Here is a 26,315-nt window from a genome sequence, read left to right as displayed (position 1 = left end):
CTAATTTACTGAGTTTCAGAGGAGGCCGGTGCAGAACCACCAACCAGGACTTCCCATCCCTGTGCTCCTCAGTTAAATGGCCATGGAAGCGTCAAAGCCTTATTTATTTACAGAGACCATTTTCAAAATTTCAGTGAAAACTTGGAGAGTTTTGCTTGGATAACACTGCTGGTTTTGAGCTCATTACTATTGTTTTCAATTTTCCAACCTAAAAATGGAACCGCCAACGGTTTTTTAAACAAAATATTCCGATTTTTTAAAGACACTCAATTCAGGTATTCAGTGAATTACTTGTATAGACATATGTGCTGAATGTTGCCTAATTAGGGGCTTAATTGACAACCTATTGAACACTATAGGAAAGCTCCCATTAGCTGGAGTAGTCGCCTACTCCCAAACTAATGTACCCAAATACTTCTAAATGTATCCATATACTTTAAGTACAGCAGTAGTTTATTCCATTTGATTTTCTAATAGTTTTTATTAACGCACATATCTAGGGAATTAAATAGTAGTGGTAAGTGCAGCTGATAATATGAACAGATGGTACCATATATAGAAATAATTAAAAGATTTAAAAGAAAATTTATTTTCCATATCATAAAAAATGTAAAAGCCCAGTACTTGGAGAAAGACATATAAATTAATACTATAGCACGTTTCCGGACTGCCTAGGTTGAACGAACAAATTCAAATGCTTTGGAATCCTATGTGTAAGCAAACGAGTTGACAGAAAGCATTCTTCCTTCACGCACACTCATTTGGAAGTCGTGAGGGTTTTGCTCCCAGCGGACTTTAGCCCAGCTTTAAATCAGCGTTAACAAACCCGGGACCGAAGACGGGCTGCTTAAGGCAGAAACGGGTAGATCTTGGCAAGCCGGGGGGTTCTCCCCTTCCTCCGCCTGCCTCTTAAAAACTTATTCTAGTATATATAAGTCCTGGATGAAAAAAATGTATTTTACCAGGAATGCGGTGGGTTAATTGAGCAATATTTCTTTTTAATAAGCATGTCTCCTTCCCAGGGAAAAATGTTTGTTCTTTGGCAGGGGGGGAATATTCTCAGAAGTCTGAAAACAGCAATAAGACGCAGCACAGGAGAGGGAGACCTGGAGGGGAAACCCGGAGCAGGAAACCCCCCAGAGCTGCAGTTCCCACAGGGCTCTACCTCTGTTTCTACATTGAACATTTCATCTTCAGAACTTTTATATTTGTCTTGTTGTTCAGGTCTTTGAGTGGAAATATTTAGATTTTGAATTTTTCTGGCGGAAAAACTAATTCCAACCCATTTGACCAGAAGAGCAGTTAGTGAATCGCAGTTCAGCAACACGCGCTCACCGGCCCCTCTCCCAGCAGCCTTTCTAACTCCCCTTCCCTCCTCCTCCTCCTCCTCCTCCTTTCTCTCCCTCCATCCTCAAAGCCGTTCTCCGCCCCGGCCGTCTCGGGGGCGACGCTGCCCCAGCGCCTGGAGGAGCGCGCGGAGGGTCGGAGCTCAGCAGCAGCAGCACCACGGGGAGGAGGAGATGTAGAGACCGGGGGCAGTGGAAGGCGTTCCTTCACCCCGGCCAGAAATCTGACTTGGCAGAGGACTCTGCAACTCTCTCTCTTGGCTGGGTAATATCCTAACGCGGGAAATACATTTATTTCTTGCAGTGAGGGCTCTGTTCGGTATGACGGGAGGAGGCATAATATGGTCCTTAATTTACGAGAAGCATTTCCTTACTGCCTTATGTCAGAATCATAGTTCAGACAGTTCAGCTGGTTCAGTTTCCGAAGACAAATTTTGGTTTTCCAGTTAGAATATATTTTGTATACCTGCATGATAAGGCATCAGGGAAAAATACTCAAGAGGTGAATAAAGGGAGGAAAAGTGCTGTGTCGATAATTTGCTGGCTGTTTCCACTTTGCTTTGACAGCAGAGTTTCTGCTTTGAGGCAGATATTCAGACGGCAGTTAATAGAGGAGAAGTGGCAGGGATTTCAGCAGCAAATGGATGAACGGATCATGGGCAAGGAAAGGGCATTTCTCCACATTCAGATCTGTTTTTCAGAAAAACTGCAGACATGTCTAAACCTTTCCAATATGCTACAAAGTTGTGCAGCTGTCTCCTTCCTCAACTCCTTCCAGATTCAAATGCAAATCAAATTTGATGGCCTCAGTATGTAATTTCGTGCTACAATATACCATGCTATGCACATTAAGGCAACTGGAAGCATCTTTTCGATCTATTTTCCTTTTAAATCAGTGGCGAGATTTGCATTCGCTCTTAGAGGACCGGATAAAATCCTTAAATGGGAACCTTCAAGGATTGTGAGATTTTTGTAAAGAAACCTCGCACGAAACAAAATTGTAACTCAGGTTAGCGGAGTTATCAACGCGTTTGGTCCTTGTCCCTCCGTTTGTCCTGGAATCTACCTGCCAGGGTCAGGAGTTTGAGACGGGCTGAAGGGTCCGGTTCTCCGGGAGGCTGCTGATCTCTCACTCACAGAGGAGGGAAAGGAGGAGGAGTTACTACTCACTGCTACCAAACATTTTGTGAGGAGTTGCCGCCAACTGGCACAACTCAAAAAAGCGAGGAGGAAATAGAGAATTTAAAAAAAAACCAGGGGAATCAAAAATCTTTGACTGAGAAGACCAAATGATACAGAGACCCTAAAATTCAAATATTGGCCAATGCCTCCAAAGCCCCCAGCCGGCCAAGGAACAGAAGATCGGCAGTACTTACTGTTTGGGTCTACGTTCTCACACAGCTCCGTTTTGGCTTCGCCGTTGGGCCGGTCGCTGGGTTTGTGCGAGAGGCGTGACGACATGGTCGCTGCTGTGACCACAGCCTTGAAGCTGCGTTTCCGTTTCTGGACGTTTAGCTCCGGGTGGAAGATGATGATGTACACCTTCGGCATGTAAAGCATCCCCAGGGCCACTGAAGCACTTAAGTTCATGGATATTGTAAGTGTGGTAGTTTGTATGTAGAGCTAGGAGACACAACACATGAGACACTATTACAAATAAGATGTCTGGGAAGAAGGGTGCAGTATTTTAAACAGTCAGTAACCATTTAAAAGCAGTTTTTAATGAGTTTGCAACCAAAGATGCACAAGGTGAGACCTTTGCTCCGCAAACCACCGTGAGGTCCAACACATATCTGCCACCTGATATATCAACAGCCTCTTTGGAGGCTCAACGCGAGAAACTTTCAGTGTCCTTAACAATCCAGTTTCTCCTCTATGCTTATGGCATGCCTCCCGTGTGTTTATTTAAAGAGTGAAGATCAGATTTGGACTGAAATAATGCTGGTAGAAATTTAAATTTAGGTCTACTGTCAGTTATAGAAGAGGAACCATAACGACACAGATCAGTAAAAAAAATCTTACTTTTTAAAAAAATTTGAGGGAGGTGGGATTTTTGTCATCTTACTATACTTTGATTCTCTAATTCATTGAAATAACTTTGCAGAGAATACACAATGGTTTGTGTGCTGATAACATTCAGCTATGCTTACTATGAAAAAATAGTATATATGCAAGTCAGAGCCCGGGTACCGCCCCGAGACGAGCATTCAAAGAAACCACAAGGATTCAAAAAGGCAGTCTGCAAATACACGGGGGTAGAAAAGCCTTTTTTTCCTATTTTTTTAAAATATCTTTTCAAAGGACACACTTAATAGATAAACTAGAACAATTCTCGCGACTTAAGAGGATTAGGCACAGTTAAAACGCACAGAGACAGCACAATACAGGTGTGGGGGAGCTGAAGAGGGAGCAAAGTCTCTGCGGATCCTCTTCAAAAATTAAATATACAGTAAAGCCATATGGATGGGAAAATCATTCCGCATTGAGGGTGATTTCTTCAAAACACTATTTCCTCTTCTCCTATTCAGTGCTAATCAGCCTGATTTTCTGATGGAAAAACTCCACGAATAAATATAATGGCAGAGTAAAATGCTGACTCTGCCCAGGTATTTCCAAATTCCCATATTTAGAAAAAGATGAATGTCTCCAGCCTTGCTAGTTATACCTACATGACAGTTGCTATTAGAGTGATTAAGACCACCACTGGAAGCAATAAAATGCCTTACAGAAAACATAAACGTGCTGCACATGGATGTGTCTCCATACAGATGCACACAAGCAGAAACTAAAGTGCTTTCTCAGTTTCTATTCACTCATTATCCGAAGGAAATGACACTGACGCTGTCAGAAATTTTGCCAGAGTCACAACATTGGGACATAACCCATCGAATCTGGTGAAAAGACATGCTGGGCCAAGTTACACCATTCAAAGCTGGGAGGAAGCCCAAGAGGTCTCCTCATCAAAACCCCTCCCAAGAAGAAGCCGTTCACACCAGAACTACTTCTGACAGATCACCCTGTCTACCCACCCCTGACAACCGCCCTCTGAGGGAGGTTTCACCGCCTGCTCACCAAACTCCCGCAGAGCCCTCACGTCTCCAAAACGTTCGGTCTGCACCTGAACGAAGCTGCTAATTGTCCTCTCCTGGTGGCACGGACAGCAGGAAGCTACCATGCCCTCTGTTACCTTCTTTTATATATTTAAATAGTTATTGTCCTTTGGAGAACTTTTAAAGACCGGCATGGTACCATGTTGGTCTTCGACAGATAACGGGGTAACGTCTCCCAACTTCAGCCACTGGGAAGACCTCAGGCCCTTCTGTCTCCCCCTAACCTGGGCTCTGCCGTTGTCCCGCTGCTTCACCGAGACGCGCTGCTCCAAACCCAGTGTGGTGCTCTACCGAAGCTTCCGTGCTGGAGGATTATTTGCTGCATTTATCTTATAGCAGTGCTGTGAAACACGATGTTTCTTTCTCGCGCTCAGGTAGCGTTGTCGCCTGCTGCTCTTCGCTGCAGAGTTACTCCCTGGCTGGTTATTCCTCGCCTTACCCCTTGCAGTTGGAATGTCGTTGCACTACAGATATATACTCTATACCTTTATTTCTCTGTACATAAGCACTATGTCTATTTATCTTATAAGAACATTTGAAAGAGAAGACGGCTCGCAATGCGTTGGCTTCCTTGGAGCTGATCCTCCTTTCACTTATGTTCATATAAATCAGCTGTAACTCAATCGGGGTCGAGTGCATCGCATTGATATAAACAACACAGACCTAAATATTTATTAAACAAATTTAATAGCTAGAAGCGAAATGTATAAAATATAACATTTAAGGGCTGAAGGATAAATAGGAAGATTCCCTCCTTATCTCCAAAGTGTTTGTAACTTACTACCGGCTTTTACCCTTGCCAAGTTAGGTAATTATTTCTATTTTATAGAAAGCTCCTGCGATTGCTATAGGAGCTGCAGGTCCCAACAGCTCCGTAGGCCGGGAAGATGCTGAGGAATGCATTCCTGCCAAGTGGCAGCACACCTTGGGACCGTCTGGTTCCCAGCTCCGTATCCAGACCACACGTCTCTCTGCTAATTGTTGGGAAGGAAGCTTGCTTAAATAATGTCTGCAGTCCTGCCGGTTTAGTCGGAAAAGGATGCGGCTCTGTAAAACGTGTTTAATAATTACCTCTGTTTCTGTATATAAGATATACAGCTAGAGCTGACAGGCACTGAATACCTACTAAGCAGCATTACTGGATGAGATCTGCGTTCCTACAAGGTTAGAAAAGATCCGTGTCAGTGAGGAGATCTGTCACAACCACAGAAGACGTATTGGTACTTCAAAGCGGTGTTTCGTTCAGTGGTTATCTCAAACAACTTGAACTCGCAGACAGTCTGTTCAAGTAGCCATATGGTGAAAAATGCACAGTAACGTTTTGCAACTAACTCTTGATTCACTTGCCCAGAGAAAATAAGAACTTTACACAGAAAGCAGGAATTTGGACCGCAGGGCAAAAAATTACAAAAAAAAAAGGGGTGCGTGTGTGGATCTAATGGCACAGCATTGCCAGCATGACACACATAGTTGTTTATGTTCCACAGGCAGAAATAGCATATTTATGTTTGATTACAGATTTTCTCCACCCAAATCCCACTTATTCTTCAGCATGGAACACAATAGCTCCCCATAGGACGGGGGGTGACGAACTTCAGAAAAATAACTTTATATCACCACACTCATAGACACATTGTGTGTGACAGCAACAAAACATCCTAGAAAAGCAGAAGGAAAGGTGCATTTTGAGTAAGAGCTATTTTCAAAAGCACTATGTAGCAAGAAGTTTCCCAGTGGGCTCTCAGCAGAAGTATTTGTTACCTACACGTGGCATTTTCTGAGTTTTGGAAGAGCTGATGAGTTGGATAGGCAATAGCGGTGTTTCTTTTCAGAAAGTGAAGATGAGAACAAGTGAAGATCGTACACGGCAAGAGAAGAAGGGGACCTCTTTGCAAGCTCCTTTGGAACAGGACACACAACCCGCGCCACGGCGACCTCCTCCTGCGCAGGAGCCCGGTAACCCCATTTGATGGGCTTGTGGTCTTGCAGGTACCATCGGCTACCGGCAAAAATCCACCCCCGGAGCCATTCGCTGTCCTCTGAGCCACCGCTCCCAGCACGGGCGTTTCAGGCGGGTGGGCACAGGTTCCCTCAGCCATCGTGGGAGACGGCTCCGGAGAGCAGAGGGCAGATTTCTGCCCCGGTGCTCGCGCACCTCCACAGCCACATGCCATGGCCCGCGGCTTCCCTGCAGGGTTTTCCATGGGCTCCAGCAGAGGGGATCTGGCCTGACTTGGAGGTGACTTACCCCAGGGATGGTTTGACCCAACAGTTTCCCCTTAATCCTGGGCTGCTGCGCTTGCAAAAGCCGCACCCAGTAACATTTTTATCTAGGTGCAGACGGGAATTAATTGTTATTTCCTTCCGCTATGAAGGGGTTGAAGGTTAAGCGATCATTTAGCGAACGGGGTCTTTTGCAGCACCACACCAGCGAAGTTTCCCACCTTGCAAATGCCGATGGGAGATAAAAGGAAAGGGAGAAAAGCGCTTTTGTAGAACAAGGCAAGATGAGTGACACACAATGCTTCTCATGACAAATGGGAGCTTTAGAAAGATAAGGGAAACTAATAGATATGCTTATTATGCAGAGCCTTAGTTTTATGTATTTTATCTCTGCTTTGTGGTTTTACCAGTCAAACATAAAAATGCAGTTTACGTGAAACTATTTCATTTCTTATTTCACTTCTTCTGATAGACTCTCTGAAAGCATTTTAGATGAATGCAAATGGGTGACTTAAAATACAAAGGATAAGATTTCACCGACAACGGGAGTCTAATAATTCATGCGTGCCTTTTACAGCTGGCTGGTGAGACCCGGTAGTTTCCAAACCTGAGATCAAATTAAGAAATTAAGATGCAGATTTAGTGACAGATGCTCGAACTTGACAAGAATGAGAACTGGGATTGAGCTAAGTATCGCCAGTGGGAATTAAAGCTTTCGAAAAACAATGCTGTGTTGGTCTCTGCACTCCCACTCCTCCCATGGAGGGCTTGAGGCCACTTTTGCCACGACGTAAGGACAAAGTCATTCTGGAGGGTCCCCCGCACTCACATCTCCCTCCTTCTCTCTCTCATGCAGACTCTGAGTTTTGACAAATTTTAACTTAATATCAAACTTAACACACTGCCATTACAAACGCATCAGACTTTGAAGCAGTGCATTGGAGAAAACTCAACCCTAAGGATATCATTCACATGCAAAGGCACCTAGATTTTATCATTTATTTTACATAAAGGATTTCCATTTGAATTTTAGATATCCAAGTTTTCCAGACTCTTGCTTTACGCATGCAAATGATGAAAATTACCTTCAAAACCTTGAGAGAAAATTAGACTGGTCTTTAATACACACATCTAATAACCAGCAATTTTTGTAGAACAAATGATACCAATGGACGATTTTGCATGAGTTAGGATTACTCCCAGAAGTAAAGCACTGCAGGATCAGGCCTTTCGGTCTTCGCTAACCCAGCGGATAGATTTCCAGCTGCTGGGCCATAACAACGGAACTTATAGCTGCAGATCTTAGAAAAGTCTCTATAGGAGTCAGAAATACTTTTTGTAGGCTAATGCTTTGCTTTCACACTCTAATCAGAAGCAACTGCTCCTTTTATCTAATTCAGCTTTCTAATTATGCAGTGAGTTGTGTTATTTTGTAATATGGAAATAAAGTGGTAACTTGAGATATTTTTGGACTTGTGTTATCGCAAACCAATTTATCTCACTTTTATACGGGAATTAAAACAAATGTTCTTACATATGAAGTAGACAGTTTATAAATCTCCCAGAAGACCTCCAGGTCATCGGAAGATTTCATCTCATTCTCTACATTATGTTGTGCAAACATAAGAATGAGAAACATTTTTTTCAATAAAAATTAAAACTAACTCCCACTGCATTATATGTTTGTGAAAATATGGAAAGTAAAAAGACTTGAATATAAATGTGTTCTCAGACGTTTTAGTGTCTAATGCCTCTAACCCACCGAAGTTACCACGTCATTTTAAAGGCAAATAAAAAAGAGGAAAATACCTGTTTTCCAGTGAAACCTGTGCTTCTGGGACTTTGCCTGCAAACCGGCTTTGCTTAGGAAGAACCGCCACCCTTCTCCTTCCAACAGCGGCGTTGGCCATTTGTTACCCAAACCGCCGCGAGGGACTACATCGCGTTTCTCATAGAGCAACCCCCGCTGCTCGGTGAGCACCCCAGTGACCTACGGCCAGGACCCAGGGCAGATATCACTGTACAAAAACCTCCAGTCACAAAGCACCCCTAAAACTGTGCTAACTCAAGAGAGAACGAAGAGGCAGCAGCTGCCTGCAGCCTTTTGGGGACCTTTTCTGCCCCTCTGACCGAGGCGTTGGTGGGGAGGACGGGCTGTGGCCACAGCCCCGTGTGGGCTGGCGGGGGGCGGGGGGAGGATCCCCCAGTGTGACCCCCTCCTTTGGGCACCACCAGACCCTCAGCTGAAAATATAAAACCCAACCCAGCTGTAAAAGCAAACGCCGGTCTCATTTCCTTAGACAGCTTGATTTATGGAAGTTTCAGGCAACGGCAACTTTACGCAGGCAACCATGTCTTTCCACAAGGATTGTACACTTCTGTTGTCTCAGAAATATAAAATATTATGTGTGAAGCAGTCCTGTCAGCTCTCTTTACCGACCTGGCTCAGTAATCCTCTTTTCATGCCCCACCGGGGCTTCCCAGCAGCCCGTGCACATCCCGGGTTGCCGCCGCGGCTCCCGCGGATACAGACATACGCTCGCGTTCTTCACTTGGATGGTACCAGTTCAACTGCAGATAATACCACACCGCCCTGAAGCTTATCTACTGACGACTTCCAGGACCCCTGCCTCCATCCCCATCCTTTTAAGCATCATAATCTGCTCAAGCTGTCATTTAGCCGTGCCCTTTGGAGAATAGAGCAGTCTGAAAAAAAAAAAACCCCAAAACTCTTTTGCTAGATTAGGAGGTTTTAGAAGCGCTTAGGGAAAGCGTTTTCCCTTTTTTTTTAAGCTAACATTATTTTGGGGAAAAAAAAAATAAATCACAACACCTCCCCTGTGGACACCAGGCTCCTGCATTTTGGACAAAAGGGCCAAACATCTGGCAAACCACGCAGAAGACAGGGATTTCCAGCTGCAGGAGGTCACTTAATAGACGAGAGACAGTGACTACACCACTTATCCGCTGTGCTGACCTACTGCTCCTAATGGTATTGGTATAATCCACACTACATCGGTAGTTCATCGTACTTTTATAGCATTTGAACATTTTATAGGCAAAAGATACACGCGCATGCCAACACACGTGCTGTTGGTACTTAGGACAAACACTGAAGGTCGCAATGTCAAGCAGGCAAGGGCTGGAATGTCAAACCGGGCGCTGTGACGCAGCCAACAACTACGTGATCACACGTGCGCTCCTCAGGACTCTCTTTATTCACGGCTAGGAACGGATCATTACTTAACACGCTCTTTTCTCCTCACTTTTCAACCTGTTAATTCCGATGCTCAGTAAGTATGCCCTTTGATCCCTTTTCTGAAGATATAACGCCTGCTTTCTGCGTAAGTTTTTTACCACATTTTGCCTACGTGTGTGCTTTTCACAGCATGCGGAAGAGAACCGCGTTCCGCCGCAGAGGTGAGCATCAGCGGTGCTTCTTCAGAAGCACAACCCGACAGCGGCCTGAGACAGGCAACGGTATGTAAATCGTGACGCTCACTAAGTTTTACAAACGACAACGGATGCTACCCAAGGGACGTTTGATAAACAAATCATAGTAGTTATGCTGATTGCAGTTATTACTGTACGAAATAGCAAGGCACGCAAATAGCCTTTGTGAAACGTCTATGGGAATGTCACAGAACCAGTCGTACCGTTTAATTATAAATTCCGTGCTCAGTAATTATACGAAAGGTGACACTGAAGAAAATGACGGGATTTTAGGCGCAGAAAATTTCCCGTTAATGGTCGGTTGTTTCGCAGGCTGACAGCACTGGGGCGGGTTACCGAACACGCGCCGCTCGTGGCCGTCCCTGCCTGGGCTGCTCCCGGTGCAGAGGCCAGGCTGCGCGTCCCCGGCACAGGGGGGACACGATGGCTCCGGGACGTGTGTGCAGCCCCATGGCATTGCTTTTTTTTTTTTTTTTTTTTTTTTTTTTTTTCCCCCCCTCCAAGCTGCTTTTGAAGCTGTTCTACAGCTCACCGAGGAGCTTTGTGTGCCTGGCAGGAACCCTTTTGCTGGCTGCAGCAGACCTGAGGCTGGATGGCTTTCATCAGCGGAAAGAGGTGGTCTATTAAGTCAGCGTCCTTTGGAAATTCTCACAATATTACATTGGGCAGATCAGAAAAAAAAGGCAGGTTAACTTTGTGGCTATATTTCAGTGTAATGGAAAAACAAAAATAGTTCCATGGGAACAGCAAGTACCCGCAGAGTAACATCACAGTTCCCTCAGAGATATGAACATAAAGAAGATTAAAGTTTGGAAAGTAGCTCCCCAAATTACTTTGCTTTTACACCCACTAATAACAATCACATCTCACTCTTTCAAGAGGTCATCAGCTATCTGCTGGCCCTCACTAAGCAAGAGCTGATACCCGCACAGCGCCGAAATCCAGCGACAGGAGCAACGGATGTTCACCCTGTGGTGGCAGCTCGGCTGTAACGAGAGGGGACGCAGAACCCGAACCCCGACCAGGCACCGCCCCACCGCCCCCGCGCACCACAAGTGGGGCAGCGCAGAATTCGCTATGCCCAGAAAAAGACCTTCTCACACAGGTGGGGAGAAACATTTTGCCTTTACATTCTTTTTTTTTTTTTTTGCCAGGGCAGGTTAAGACAACTCTTTCTTCCAGCAGGTTCCTATGCCTTTGAAGGATTTTTTTTTTTCTTTGCTAATAATAAAATGACTAAATACCACACTGTTCTGTGCTTTTTTTTTTTAAATGTGATCTCTGTGTTTATCCTTACTAAACAGAATCTTAGAGTTCCAAATAAACTACAGAAGTAATAACTAATAGAGCATCACAAAACCATTGTGTGCCTGTGTGAGTTTCTTTCATGCATTTAACCAGAGACAATTGTTATTCCTACAAAGAGAAGAAGGCGGGAGCTGAGAAAAGATTCAGATTTGAAGAATCGCCACCATCGAAGTAGAAATGAAAACGTCATTAATCTCTTCAGGAAACTAGCCAAGCCTCGCATGTTATACACAATGCAACATCGACTCATCAGCTAAGCTTCCACAATTTCATCTCCAAAGGTGACCAAAAGCAAAGTGGCCCTTACTGGGAAGTATTCCATTTAATGACAGTGTTCTGTTGTCTGGAACAAGCAAACACACAGGGGACTCAGCCTAAGAATTACTTCTCTAAATGTTGGCTTTGAGGACTATAAATAACCATTCACTGTTGCCCAGTTCTGCTCTAGTTCCGGATTAAAATTCAATGTTTGGCTGCAGCCACGGGCGCAGTAGCTGCAACACACGGCGTGGGGCTGGGGCTGGGGCTGGGGCTGGGCAGCGGCGGGTTGAAGACGTCCCTGCCCAATTCTGCCGCGGGGGACAATGGCTGACAAAAACGTGAGCGTGCCCACAGCCTCCCTGCTGCACCCCCTGCGCACCTTACACACTCAGACGCCCTTCCAACCTGCGGTGAAACACGCAATGATGTGACACAAACTACTTTACTGATACGGTCTTCTCTCCCGACACGCACCAGCTTCAAAACATACCTGCAGCGGGGCAAAGAAAATCTTCCTCCTTTACCTGCAGAGCCCTTAGAAACTGTCCTAACGAGGCAGGACCCCCCCGAAAGGCAGCAGCCCCTGTGCGGCACATTGCTCCATCAGCTCAGCTGGAGACTCTGATGGGTGCTCTCCTGAAGCATCTGCGCAGCCGGGATGCTCCGGGAGGGCAATCGGCTGAAGTTGCATGGTCGGTGTTTATACCAACAAAATGAGAATGCCTCAAATAGAAGCATCTAAAAGACCAACTTGCTGAGGGCAAAATCAGAGTCAACTCAAGGAGCTGGATGCTCCTGGAGATGTCACCATCGTAGCTCTGACCCCACCTCACCTCGGGACCCATACCAATTTGCTATGAACAGCATTTCTAAACAGAAGTGTAGCCCCCCCCCCCCCCATTACCTTAATCGTTCAGCTGTGAATGGTCCGTGTTCACATCCATCATGTGGATGCCTGTGCCACCCTTGGCCCTGTGCATGCCACCACTCCTGTCTCCACCTCCGTCCCCTCTCCAGCACGTGTCGCTGCGAGGAGGGATGCCTCTCGCCCCAGCGCATGGCGACGAGGATGCCCACAAGAAGCACCACCACCACTCACAGGATGCCACACGCTGCCAACTGCAGAGGTGACCTGCAGAGTAACCAGGGCTGCTCTACAACCAGGGGGTCTCCCCTGCCCAAAGGGACCACCGATGGTTAGCAAACGCTAAAGCAAGCTTTGATGTCAGGTCTGGTATTTCTGGATGCCTGACGACAGCCTGGGATGTTCTAAAAAGTTGCTCAAAGTCACATCACGAAATACAGAGGTTTGGGAGAAGAACGTGCCCAGAACCGTGAAATTCCCCGCGTCACAAACGTGCCAGATGGGATCTCGTTCCCTCCTGACGATACGGCAAAACATGACAGACACCGTTGCACAGGTATCACGCTGGGGGAGAGAGCGAGAGTGTGATAATGCTGATAAACCCTCGGACGTGCTTACAAACGCCGTCACGTTCGCTGCTCCTCGTGGTTACCAGCTTGGCGACGACAACATTATACACCAGAGTTATGCAGGTAATGGGTGTGATGAATTATGTTCCAATATGTTTCTAGCAGCAGGAGGCTTAGCATACCGAAGGGAAAATTGGGGTCATATTCTGAAAGATTACCACCTGCAGAGGCCAAATGTAAAGGCAGACAGTACAGCAGTAAACAGGTCTAAAAGGACTAATTTCCAATTCCCTCTGCCTGCACTATCAAACTGTTCCTTCTAATGTCACACTGCCAAAGCCAACTTAAATTTTCATGTCCTAAGAGCACCCGACACATCTAGTTTTTCAGCTTGCATTTCACAGGCAAACATGCCGAGGAGTGCAGATGAAGTAAATATATGTATCTTGAATATATTTTAGCTGCTTGAGCTAAATATTTTACACAGCTTGTTCCCTTATAATAGGAACTTCCTTATGCAAGAAATCTGCATACATCAGAAAAAATAAATATTTATGGATTATATCCATAACTTGTATGATAATTCAAAATACCAAATGTTAAAGCACTTGCTCTGAGGGTTATGATGCAGATGCAGAAGGAGGAGGAATTTCGTCTCTCCAGCCTTTGAGAGAAGCTCTAGCAGCTTATCTAGAAGGAAATTAAATTATTCAGATAATTGGACAGGGCAGTGATGGAAAAGCATGTTGCTGCTTTCAAAGGGCATCAAATGGCTAAAAGATAAATTGAAACACTATCAAAGACAATCCCGCAAGTCAAATGGTTTATACAGACTATATTCAGCAGAGATTCCACATCTGCTGGAAAAAAGAGCCGTCTTTACTTTCTCTATCAGTTACAGAGACAATAAAGATGCCCGTGAACTACTTACAATCATTTGGGAGTTGCTCAGCCAAGAAATGAACAGTGATGGCCCTGGCTTAAGTCAACAAAAGATTAAAGTTATTTTGAATTTGTGACTCCCTGGAACCAACTGCATCCTCTGCCTTTACGAGGATTTCTCTTCGAAGCAGAAATTTGCACAGAAGGATGTGCCAGCAAAACGACCTTCTTGCAAGACAGCACCATTTGAAGCGAGGTCCATCTATCTCCACCACTGAAATAAGATGAAGTTCTGTCTCCTTTTGGATCCATCTTCTCTCGTTTTTTGCTTCTGGACACAGAGCACGTGGTGCTGCCCCCGGGATGGGGTGAGGGTGGGGGATGGGTGGGCAGCCAGAGACGGGGGCCAAGGCTGCCACCCGCCTCCAGGTGACAGCGAGGACCAGCCGCGGAGAGCCGGGAAACAGCTACATGTACCCCTCTTGTATTTTTCTTCTGTACTAATTACACGTCCATACGCTGATGGAAGAATTGATGCAACGGATGAAGTTTTCCCACGGGGATCTCAGCTGATGTGCTGTTATCCAGTGCGGACGCCTGTCCACAGGAGGAGTGTCCTGAGACCCACCAAATCATTTCGCGTGGGTCACTAAAGGGCCTTCAGGTAATAAGAAATTTCAGTGATAGCCGAGTTTGGCTGGATTTCAAGCACAGACAGAGGCGAGTAGCTCAAGAAATCCTATTATCAATCCTCAGAACAGTCTAATATCTCTTGCTTGACATTCGTGTTTGTTATAATAGCTATAAAATAAGTTACACATCACTAAAAGAGACAAACACAAAGTGCAACAGAAGTAATGTACATCCCCAAGTTCTATTATTAAAATAATGGCTTTTCCCTCTCTCACTGGCTGAGCACTTAGCTTTTTTGAGCTAGAAATAATTCTTCATCTGTCACTTTTTCCAAAGATTACATCATCGGAGAAAGCCTTCATTTCATTCTTCACCTTCACCGCTGCACTGCTAAATTGACTGACATACAATCTTGGCATTTTAGGGTATTCAGTGCCAGACTTCAGCTGCTGTTATAAATCATATTTCTCCACACTTATTGCATTTTATTCATTTTATACATGACCAGAGATTAGAGTTCAAATGAAATAGATTTTGCTATCCTTCTTATATTCCAAACGTCACTAGTCTAGAAATCTTTAATTTTACTCACTTCAACCACTGAATAATTTGATGTAAAAGGAGAAGAAAAAAACCCCAAAAAACGCAATACTCAGTTTGAGATTCTGAGGAAAATAAAGCGCGGATCCTCCGACTGCCGGGGCTGTATCTCTGCAGCCTGATGTGCATCCACGGCCCAGCGCCGGGCACCGTCTCCGCAGCAGGGAGCTCTCAGGGCGGGCACGGCACCGGTGCCGCGGGAAGAGCGACCACCTCGGGGGGGGGGGTGGGTGTCCCGGCAAGAGGACCCACGGGCTGGCGCCAAAAGCTACCTCACAAATTTTCTTAAATTATTAACGTATTCTAGAATAGAAAATAAACTTAAGGTCAAACAAAGACAATTCCCTTTATGTTAGACGGAGCAATAAGCAACAGTGAATATCCAGTGAAAGGTATTGATTATAAAAGACAAACAAACCACATGCTAATGTGTGTGTAAGTAAACATACAGATGGGCAAGTTGATGGGGAACTAAAAATATTATGGCCCTCATAAATAGTCACGCATAATAAAACAATTGTAAAGAAACTTCCACCCAGAGGAGCTGCCGAGCTTTCCGGAATTTTACTTTGCAATCATTCAGGCTACACGGTGTTAATTAATAGTTCAAGACAAAGAGAAAAACCTGTTCTTTTTTTAAAAAAAAAACCCAAAACAACTTTAGATGTTTAATCTCATGCTGACAGCGTTAAGGTAAACCTTAAACTGATCAGCACTCTAAAAATTTAAATGTTCTTAGAAGAGGTCTCTGTCAGACCAGGAGAGGTGCTGGCATTTATTCCTCATGGCAGGAAAACCTGAAGTAATGTTTAGGTTTATCTGTCTTCCCGCACTGGAGATGCCTTTCCCTGGAGTAAAAACCCCAAAGTTTCGAGAAAATGAAGAGAAAGCATCTAAGCATGGCCACGGCGGAGACTGTCCCGCCCTGTGCGCGTCCATCCCCGTAGCTCAAACACTTAAACACGCAGAGAAAAACCTCTGAAGCAAATTGTACCGCAAATTGGCGCATGTGTCCCACACGGTGTACCAAGCGCAAAGACTTTTGACAAACAGAAATACAGATGTGCAAAGCATCAGTTGCCTGAGGCTACGCGAGGTCCTGCTGAAAGAGCGCATCCCACAGGGAGCATCGCTTTGGAATGACGACGTGGCCCATGAGCGTTCACGTACGGCTGGGCTCACAGGGGAACACTGACTGACTGAAACGAGAAATTACCTGAAATAACCACAGAGGCATGCTAATAACACATGCTAATTTCTCAAGTTCTAAAAATTTAAGCTGCAGAATAATAATTAGCAGGTAAATCTCATTTTCATTTCTTCTTAAACGCTACTTTTCTCTGGTGAAGCAAAAATGTTGTGTCTATACAACGCTGGCTTGGCTTAAGGTTACATCAATGCCCTATCAGCAGAGCAACACCTGGAGATAAATAAAATACGCCTATTTTAGCATTGCTGTAATAGTACAGCCCTCAGGAACACCACGCAAACTGATGGTTACGTGTGATCAGAATAGAGATGCAGGTGCCGCAGGTCTCTCGCAATCAAGAGCACCAACATGCCCAGTTGCTCCCCTGTAGTGGATGAGCTAGCTAACTCCATTTGCCTCCTTAGAACACCTTCCGGCACCGTTTCTTTCTCTATGTGGAAAGCACAAACAAATGACCTTTCTATTTACCTAGGAGCAGATCTTCTCAGCTGGGAGGAAACTTTCTATCAGCCCTGAAGTATGCGTTTCTTCAGCCAAACTTCTCCTGACCTTCCTCTTCAGCCAATCTAAATACACAACTTACAGCATCAAAAAAGTGATTAGCGATCTCGTATTTTTGGACATACATCTTAACCTCCCCCCTCCCCCCAGGCCATCTGACTTCCAGAAACAGCCTTAGGGCTTTCGGAAGGTCACGGCCCGTCAGCCCTGCTGCATGTTGGGCACTCAGAGGCACAGAAGGACTAAAGAGCTCCAGGCACACCACAGATCCCATGGATCTTGTGTGCTTAGCATGAGACCAGACCTGCCAAGGTAAACGTATTGCAACCTCACTGCAATAACTTCTTGGGATACCCATGGCAGAAGGACCGATCGTTTCTCTTGCAACCTTTGCGTGGAGCTGCACGGAGCCTTTCGGAAGCTGCATGAGAAAGGCAAAGTATGAAGCATCTCAAACCGTGAAGAATCGTCCCCTAAGGAAAAGCAGGATGGAAACCTGGAGACAGCGGGAGCCTCTCAAACTCCCTTTAGTTCCCAGGTTGGCTCTTTACACTTAGTATACTTCTATCGGTGTGGGCAAATGAGATAACACGGTACGTATCATGCAGGTAGGCTCCTTTGTCAAGCTGCAGGTCACAACCGATGACGGGCTTGACAATCGACAGCAGCTCATGTATCTGCCCGAGGTTGTCATGGCAATGAAACGTCTGCGAATGCAGCTGATACGAACTGCTGCTTTGCCTTGACAGCGCTGAAAAATATTGCCAAAATTATTCATAGCCTGGAAATAAGAGAGGCACAAATGCCCTAATGGTTTTCTCCCCACTATATGCTGTTAACCATTTTGGGGTTTGCAATTTTCTTTATTTTTATTGCTCTGTAAATCAGTCAGCCTTACATTACGATGGCAAGCAGCCCTTCCATTTAATGTGTTCAGGTCTTGCAAAATTAAATTTATAATCCAAAATAAATATAAGCATTTTTATAGATCTATAATAACACAGAGTAGCCTAGTAAACTAATATGGGGTGGGGGGAAAAAGGCAAAAGAAAAAAGTCAAGCCCCAAACCAGCTGCACGAGAGGGGCCAATGCCTGCCAGCACTGCGGAGCCGCTCTCCACGAGGGCGTCTCTCCAGGGTTGACTGAGGGTTCAGCTGGAGCAGAGGGGACAACGTGGCTGCACGGTGCCCGTGCCGATCCTGCTCAGTGGAGGTTAGGCTCTCCCGAGCTGTCACTTCGCAGCCTTACCAAGCAACGAAAAAGCAGATATTTCAGCCCGTGCTCGGCTCCTAATGAAAAGCGGGGCTCCACGCAGAAGATTCATTTTACGGAGCAAGCTGCAACATTTTTTTCTGTCCTTTCGCCTTCAGTTTTGTCTCCCCCCGATCCAGCCATACAAATGTTTTATTTATATCCAGTTGGAAGGCTTTCTCTGAAATAAAATTCCCCTTTTTCTGAGACAGTCCAGTTCATAGATTCCCTTCGCATCCACTCCCTTCAGCAACTGAACCTCCTCAATCTACCAACACAGTAGGCTCACAAAAAACCCACCCCAAACCATCCCCCCTCCACACAAAAATCCTCTGGTCCTCCCAGAAGAACAAGACTTATTCTCCTCCGCAGCTGGATGCAATATCTTTAATAACTACATAATTCTGAACATACGTGTGTTGCTGATACTCTCTTGATTTCTCAGAGAGGTTTCTATGAGGTTGAACCCAAATAAGATCAAAGTGACATGCTGCCACGCTACACAACCCCTGGGTAGTTATTTCACCTGCATCACCACTTCTGCTAACATTTTCTGGAGAATTTATTTGATTTCCTCATAATTCTATCGGCTTCTTGCTGAGTCAACTCCTCTGACAGTGTATTCATCTCCAGGAGCGTCTATTTCATGTACGCACTCATTCTGTCCCTTCTTTGCCTTTCATCTGGCTGACAGGGAAGGAGGTCTCCACCTGAGGCTTTCACACGGGTTGTTGAAGCAACCAAGTGTTCTTCTGCACGAGCACAGCCGCTGGGCAAAACCTCAAACCAATCCCAGAAACAAACACCTTGCCCATCCAACACATCAGAGAACTGAGCTACGCCAGCAGCCCTGCCGCATCCCATGCTAATTACCGTCGTCTCGTTTCCTTCGGCTCTGCGGCCCTGCTACAAACCCCAGAAAAGTCAATGGGAATCTTTCAACGTCAGTGAAGTTTGACCCGGGCCCATACTGAGAATACGTTCCATATATTTGCATACAAAGTAAGATCTAATTCTGCTCGGAGACCTTCGGGGGCATTCAAAGCGCCAGCCTGTGTCAGCGGAGGAGAGGGGAAGAAAAAGGCTAATCCTACCCATATTACTTCTCTTTTAAGACCTCTAGAGTAGAACGCTGGTTATTAAAAAGCACTGACAAATACATATATATATAAAGCAAGCCAGCTTTTCACGGGCTTTTAAAATTATAATGTAATTATTCTTTAAAACAGAGCATTTACATATTGCTTTTGCTACTTAGAAATAAACTTGGTACGGCTGGAAACGTCCTTTCTATTTATCAACACTATCACAGTGCTGCACAGAGTGTATGTGACCACACAGCTTCAACGTGTTTTGGGATCTAAAGGCTGTATTCGAGTACAGAGATCAGTCTGTAATTGTAGCCAATCAGTTACTTTAACTGCGTGCTGATTTATTTATTAGCATGAATTTTTTTTTTATGTTCTAAAGTGTAAAAGTGAACAGAGAGTGAGTTAGAGCTGCGTAAAAGAATGGTTGGACTCACACGAGGATAAGCCATGGCAGCAAAACCTTCATTCCTAACCAGCTATCATTAGGGAATTTAAACCCTGACAAAATAAAGAAAAATATAAGGAAAAACCATAAATTCCTTATATTAAAGAAAAAAAGTTAAAAAATTTCCTTTTCTGTGAGTTACCTGAGGGATACCTCACTATTTTGAGGGAGCCTAATTCCTCAAAAGCATCTACAGGCAAAGAAAAACGCTGCAGGAGAGGCGGCTCCAGAGAGCAGCCTGAGAAGCGGCGCTGGGCTGTCGCCCGTGCCAGACTCAGAGTGGGCTTCTTCCTACAATCTCAGTTTCCACCATCCACGAGGAGAAGAGTTTCTGCTGCTCCCGAGGACGCAAGTCCCTGTCCTGCCGTGTAACCCCGCCAGAGTCACTCAGGGGCAGAAAATTGCACAGGGAGCCCGAAATATTGTATCTGTCACTCTGTTCTGATATATTGGTTCTCAAAGCACTATATTCCTCCAGAACTGCAGAATGGTTCCTGTGTATTGTTTTAACAACGGCAGCCGTGTACTTAAACCTTCTCATCCTCAAAAAAAAAAAAAACCAAACCAAAACCCCAACACATTCTTCCCCCCCCCCCCCAAAAAAAACCAAACACTGCAACTCAAAAAAAAAGGATTTCGGCCATGGGATGAGGGTAGCAGACGAAGACTGGGCTTTCTCTGGCGCTTGAAGGTACTCGTGTGAATGCAGAAAGGTTTGTGCCAGTCCGTCCCGTCACAAAGCCGTCCCCTCCCCGGCCAACGTCCAGCGCTGGCCGCGTCCACACGGCCGGCGTGACGGACCCCTCACACCCCACCTCGGCAACCGCTTCGGGAGAAACCACACCGCATCCCGCGGGAAAACATGCAAGGCCAGGAAAGACACGTCAAGAATACCGAAACGCTGGGGGATTTTTTTGTCCGACAAATTGTTCACATTTTACAGGTGTGCACTAGTAGGTGTTAATTTTCTCTATTATTCCTTCAGAGCTGTCCAAGTTTGCATTTAATTAAGTAAATGACTTGAGCTATCCAATTCTTGTTGCTACTAATGTATCACAATTAGAACAAACTGTTGCCACGGCAACTGCTCCATCTATCATAATTCATAAACCGGAGCGAGCTTGCCTTGCGGTTTACGCAACCCTGCGACGCGCACATGGGCGTTTATTGTTATGCTGAATTGGGAATGGGTAATCCCAGAACACGAGATGATTTAGGTGCTCATTTAAATGAGATTGAATTACAAAAACTCTATCATTTTAGGCTGTGCCAAATTCCAGTCACTCCACGATTCCCCTTAGTGTGAGGAGGTACCCGTGCATACCAGTGCTAATCCGGAGCATCGGGAAGAGCTTCCTCTCTTAATTATCAAACATTGCATTTATTTGATTGTAAGAATAAACTGAATCTCCATCTCAAGTTTGATGCTACAGTTACAATTTACAGCAATATCCAAACCATTTTCCAACACGGTCTAACGAGGTGATACTGCGCCCTGTGTCACCGTAGGACAGGACAGCGCGCAATTCCCCATTATGAGCTCCAAGTTAACTCAGAAATTAACTCTGCGTCATACCTCAGAGATAACATTACAAGTCACTACGAATTATTTAGAGTTCCTTATCAGCAGTTTCATTTGGGGTACTTATACAGAAAGCAATCCGGAATATTCCAGGATGAGAAGAACGTGAGTTTTAAGCTAAATCAGCTCACACGTTTGACTAATCCATCGGCTGGCAAAAGTTAATGGCCCACAAACTCTACTCTGCATCTATACCTTATTAAATATAGTTTCAACAGGATAAAAAACCCAAACAGTTTATTGCTGTTTTCACGGTCGCACAGCATACCTGCTTTTAGACTTAACTGAGATTTATTTACTGTCTTCTACCCCTTATTATGTACCAAGAAACAAATGCCGAGTACCCAGTAGTTCCCTTGTCTCTGCACGAGGAAGCCACAAGGAAGCTTGTAAATACAAGGCTGAATTTGTGAAAAACTAGACCTTCTGTCAGCAGATGCAAGCCCTTGGCCTCGGGGGAGAAAAAGCATCCAAAGGAGGAATTTTTCTGTGTATGATTGCAATCAAATCAAGCCAGTCCTGCTCCCTCAGGGAACCTCACTTGAATAAAGGTTGTCCTACGGGTCCCCTTCCTGCGCGCGGTGACCCGGCCCCGGGCGCTGTGCCGCCCCCGTACCAGCGGACACTGCCTGGGCACACATCCATCAGACGGGGGTAATTTTTGCCCAAACAAGTCCCTGCTCAGGTCCTGGTTGGGCTGAGCCTGGTGCCCGGGTGGAGCGCGGGGCCATGCTCGCAGCGCTCAGCACACGCAGCAATTAGCAACAGCGATATTTAGAGGCCCCGACCTTTCTTTCTTATCTTCAGTCATTAACAGATTTCATCTTCCAGTCAATAAAATACGCTAAAACTACATTGATTTTGAAGTTCTGGAGAATCAAATCACTTGATCTTTCTGCTTAAACTTCCCCGGCCCTCCAATTACGGTAACAGAACAAATCTGAACTACTACCTAATATCAGTTTTCACAAGACTTTCTCTCCAGCAGTAATCATTTTTTAAGCACCTTGGCTAAACTAATTGATTTTCATTCCTTTCTGCTAACATCACCTAACACAATCTAGTGCTAAGCTTTTACATGCATTTTAGCCTTCAACTCACTGGTGAATTATTGTTGCTAGTTAAGTTTGTTAGCAGGATCTGTTCCACTACTAAAAAGAGCTATCTTGTCTTCAAATTATATTTAATTATCTCCATTAAACATTACAGGTTGCTCTGATGTTGGAAATGTAAATCACAGGGAACAAGAGGAAGATGAGAGCATATTGTTCATTGCATATTTTGTCCTCCTACTCCTTCTGCATTCTTTTAAATAAATGTCTCTCCTCTAACCATGAGTCCAATGAAGATCTTGTGAATGCTCGAGATATTCAATTTACGATACATACGTTATTTTTTAGTTGTTATAAACACAACATAAACATTACTTAATCAGTGAAACCATATGACTCAGGGGCACCGGCAAGGTTAAACCTCAGGTTTCCTCACTGTGGCAGAGGCACTTAATGGCTGAATGAATGGCATTTAATGGGCAATTAGCAGTGTAAGAAAAGCGGTTATTGCTGAGCCAGTAACGTCGTCTTTGTAAAGAGGAGTTTCACCTCATTCCCCACTCTGGGTTTTGCCACCACAGATACTTCAGCCATTTAAAGGCCAAATGCCGACACAGATTGAATAATCTCTTGGTGAAACGCCTGACATCGTTAGCTGAAAAGTGCTAAACCTGATAAAACCTTCATAAAGCCTTGACAATTAAAGAGGTCGACCAAGCTCCCCTGCCCAGAAATGTCTGCCAGATAAGGGAGCTTGTCCTGTAAAACAGTCTTTTGCACCACGAGAGCTCCTCGGGTACGTTCCTGGTTGCTGTCTACCCCTTTCCCACCCCCGTTACTCAGTCTGGGGAAGAAAACATGGCTCTTCAGCCTCTGCTGCTGGCAGAATGCAGAGTCAGACGCCAGCAGAATACAGCGTCGGGCACACGAGCAACAGCAAAGACAGAGCAAAGATGGACCTGATGTGAAACCCCCTGTCGTGGTTTGACCCCAGCCATCACATAGGACCACACTCGCTCCCCCCAGCTGGGATGAGGCAGAGCAGTAAAAGTGAGAAAACTTAAACTTGAGTTGAGATAAAGACAGTTTAAGAGGCAGAGCAAAAGCCGCGAAGCGAAACAAGGGATTCATTCCCTGCTCCCCACGGGCAGGCAGGGGCTCAGCCATCCCCGGGACAGCCGGGCTCCGTCACGCGTAACAGCGACATGGGAAGACAAACGCCATCACTCCCAATGTTCCCCCCTTTCTTCTTCTTCCCCGGCTTTATGTACTGACCATGACATCACATGGCATGGAATATCCCCTCGGTCAGTGGGGTCAGCTCTCCTGGCTGTGTCCCCTCCCAGCTTCTTGTGCACCCCCAGCCCATCGCTGGTGGGGCAGTGTGAGCAGCAGAAGAGGCCTTGAGTGCTCAGCAAAACCCAAAAATATTAATGCGCTATTGACACTATTCCCACCCCAAACCCAAACCACAGCACTACACCAGCTGCCAAGCAAGAACATCAACTCCATCCCAGCTGAAACCATGACACCACCAAACTGCAGAAAGAAAAGGTCTTCCCTGTTTTTCTTGTCCCCTATCTGGAGAGGGCATGACACTCACCCGGCATCACTTATGACCGCAGGGGTGGCTATGCCACAGTTATGGGCAAAGGCGAGACCTGGCTCCTGCACCCACGAGCCCACCGCGGTGGTGGTATGGATGCAACCTTGAGGAGAGCTCCAGCTCTGCTTTGTGGCTGTACCTCCCACCTCGGGAAGGTTTGCTCAGGCATGTTGAGCAGAGCACTTCCCCAGCGAGGCCCCTTCTTTAATAGGAGGGAAAACCAGTAAGAAAATAATCTCTCTCTGATCTCTTCCCCCAGGTTCCCTTTTCTCTTCCAATTCATCTCCTCGCCCATGCATCAGAGCAGCTCCTCTTGTATATGCTTGTAGGCATCTTTGTTTTGGCAGTCGCAGACTAACCTTTTTCTCTTTGAGAGGCTTTTCATTTGTCATAAGGTATTGATCCTCTGACAATAGTTCTCAGCTGCTTTCTGCCATACAAACAACATCACGGATTTCTAAAGCCACCTGGGAAGCAAGGGCCGAGTGGGAACCAGTGACATCTCTGTACCAGGCACCGGGGAGGGCTCCGTTTGTGCTCGCTGGTGAGCAGGGACTCCTCAGTCCCTCCGCAGCCAGGTTAAACGGTGTCGGGGCAGCTCAGCCACCATGGGGTGAGGCAACCAGGGACCACGGGACGTGTCCTGCTGGTGGCTGTGGTCCTTCCCCAGTGCCCGGCAGCCCCACAGCCCATGGGGCCACAGGCGCATTCTGTACTGGCACAGCACAACTGGGTGCGCTGGAGCCCCCCAGCTCTGCTGCCTGGCAAGGAAGGAACCTCGCCGGCTTTTTTTGCTGGATTGTTTTTGATGAATACGAACACAGACTTCTAAAAAGCCATTATTCAAAACACAGAAGTATAAACATGCCCCAAATCACTTTTTACGGGGTACACTTGGGACACAACGTTTTTGCTTCAGTCTAGGAGAATTCATTGTTGGTTTTTTTAACCTTCTGCTAAGCTTATGCCTCAAAGACAAAATACAAGGCAATTTCTTTGACCGAGTATGATGGTTTCTACTTTTATTATTATTACATGCCTGCTTAAACCATTTAAAACAACAAATAAATCCTTCAGGTCAATATTTTTGCGTTCATCACTTACGTATAGTGAAAACTATTTTTTGCTTTGCATTAAATTGGCCTTGCTAGACTGAAAATGCACTTTCAAGAATAGCTGTTTTCTTCCTCTGCAAATCCAGCTATATTTAGCTCACTGGTATGCACAGAGGACCTGACATTTTTGTGTTAGAGGATCTTATTCGGAGCAAACTGCAACCATCTCCATGATCAACGGAGGTTTTGCTTTGCGACGGGGGAGATTTCCTTACCGGTCCCCGCAACTTTGGATTTTTTCCTGATTTTGTAGAAAGGTCATTTCAGCCTTACTCCCTTGGGTAAAAGAGCAGCTGAACTGCTAGCTCCCCAGTTGTGCATCCTCTCTTCTCTCCTCATTGGTTTGGTGCAGGGTAATACAATTGTACCACGCGTGGAAGTCACCGCTCCATGACACCCATCCCGCAAGCTCACTCCCACCCAATCAATGGCAAAACGTCAACCGACCGACTCTCTCTCCTAGCAGGTTTGTTTTCTGTATCCATTTTGTTTCTGTTTATTCTCAAATGAACAGAGGAACAAATTAGCTCTGAACGTGTGACCCAAGCACGGGCAATAAAGGATGCTCCTTCCCTGTGAGACTGACACGGGTACTTGATTTCGTGCCCTTCCGCAGGCTGCTTTCATAAGCCATTCATGCGCAATGACAAAAGTGCTTAAGGACCCATTCTTTCTGCTGAAATGGTTTGATCAAACGAAACCCTGACACCAGCATAGAAGTTCAGCAAGAAAATTGAGAAACATCTGCATAACTTACATTGTATTGAATAAGCTCTTCATGGTTTTCTTTTTGTTCCTGGATGAGCTTAGAATCAGCAGCCATTATTTCTTACTCAAAATAACATTATTATGTTTCTACAATACCCGTGGGGTTCAAAAACTGGTTATGATCTGCTCTCACAAAACGCTACTTCAGTTCCTAGCGTTTGGCTTACAGTGTTAGCCGTGATCTACAGGATTTTTCTGAAAAGATGATTAACTCTTGTTCAAACAAAGGAGCATTAATGGGAACTGAGGTTTTCTGCAGCAAAAATCAAACTGCACTATACATCGCACAGACCTAGCAGAGCACACCGTCCTCCGGCCACCTCTTGTGGAAAAATCCTATAGAGTTTAGCACAGGGAATGACCTTTCAATACAGCCCCAGATCATCCCACCCGAATCCCTGAAACAGGACTCTCCCAAAAAGGCGCGCTGGAAGAGAATCAGG

The 26,315-nt window shown here is 45.5% G+C and overlaps 1 protein-coding gene across 2 annotated transcripts in view; it reads right to left on the bottom strand.

Moving 5' to 3' along the window:
• GRM7 (glutamate metabotropic receptor 7) overlaps positions 1-26,315 on the bottom strand; it is a gene marked incomplete at both ends in the record, with an annotated part of 314,318 nt that overhangs the window by 30,771 nt on the left and 257,232 nt on the right. For both annotated transcript variants that reach the window (XM_082487664.1, XM_082487663.1), the window contains one exon: positions 2,723-2,969. In XM_082487664.1, the coding sequence (XP_082343790.1) occupies positions 2,723-2,969 (247 nt within the window). The remainder of the gene's footprint in view (positions 1-2,722; positions 2,970-26,315) is intronic.

Source organism: Vanellus vanellus (genome assembly GCF_965231255.1).
Source record: "Vanellus vanellus genome assembly, chromosome: 9".
NCBI classification, from domain to species: Eukaryota; Metazoa; Chordata; class Aves; order Charadriiformes; family Charadriidae; genus Vanellus; species Vanellus vanellus.
Note: the sequence above shows the minus strand (reverse complement) of the source record. Positions and strands in the feature narration are given on the sequence as shown.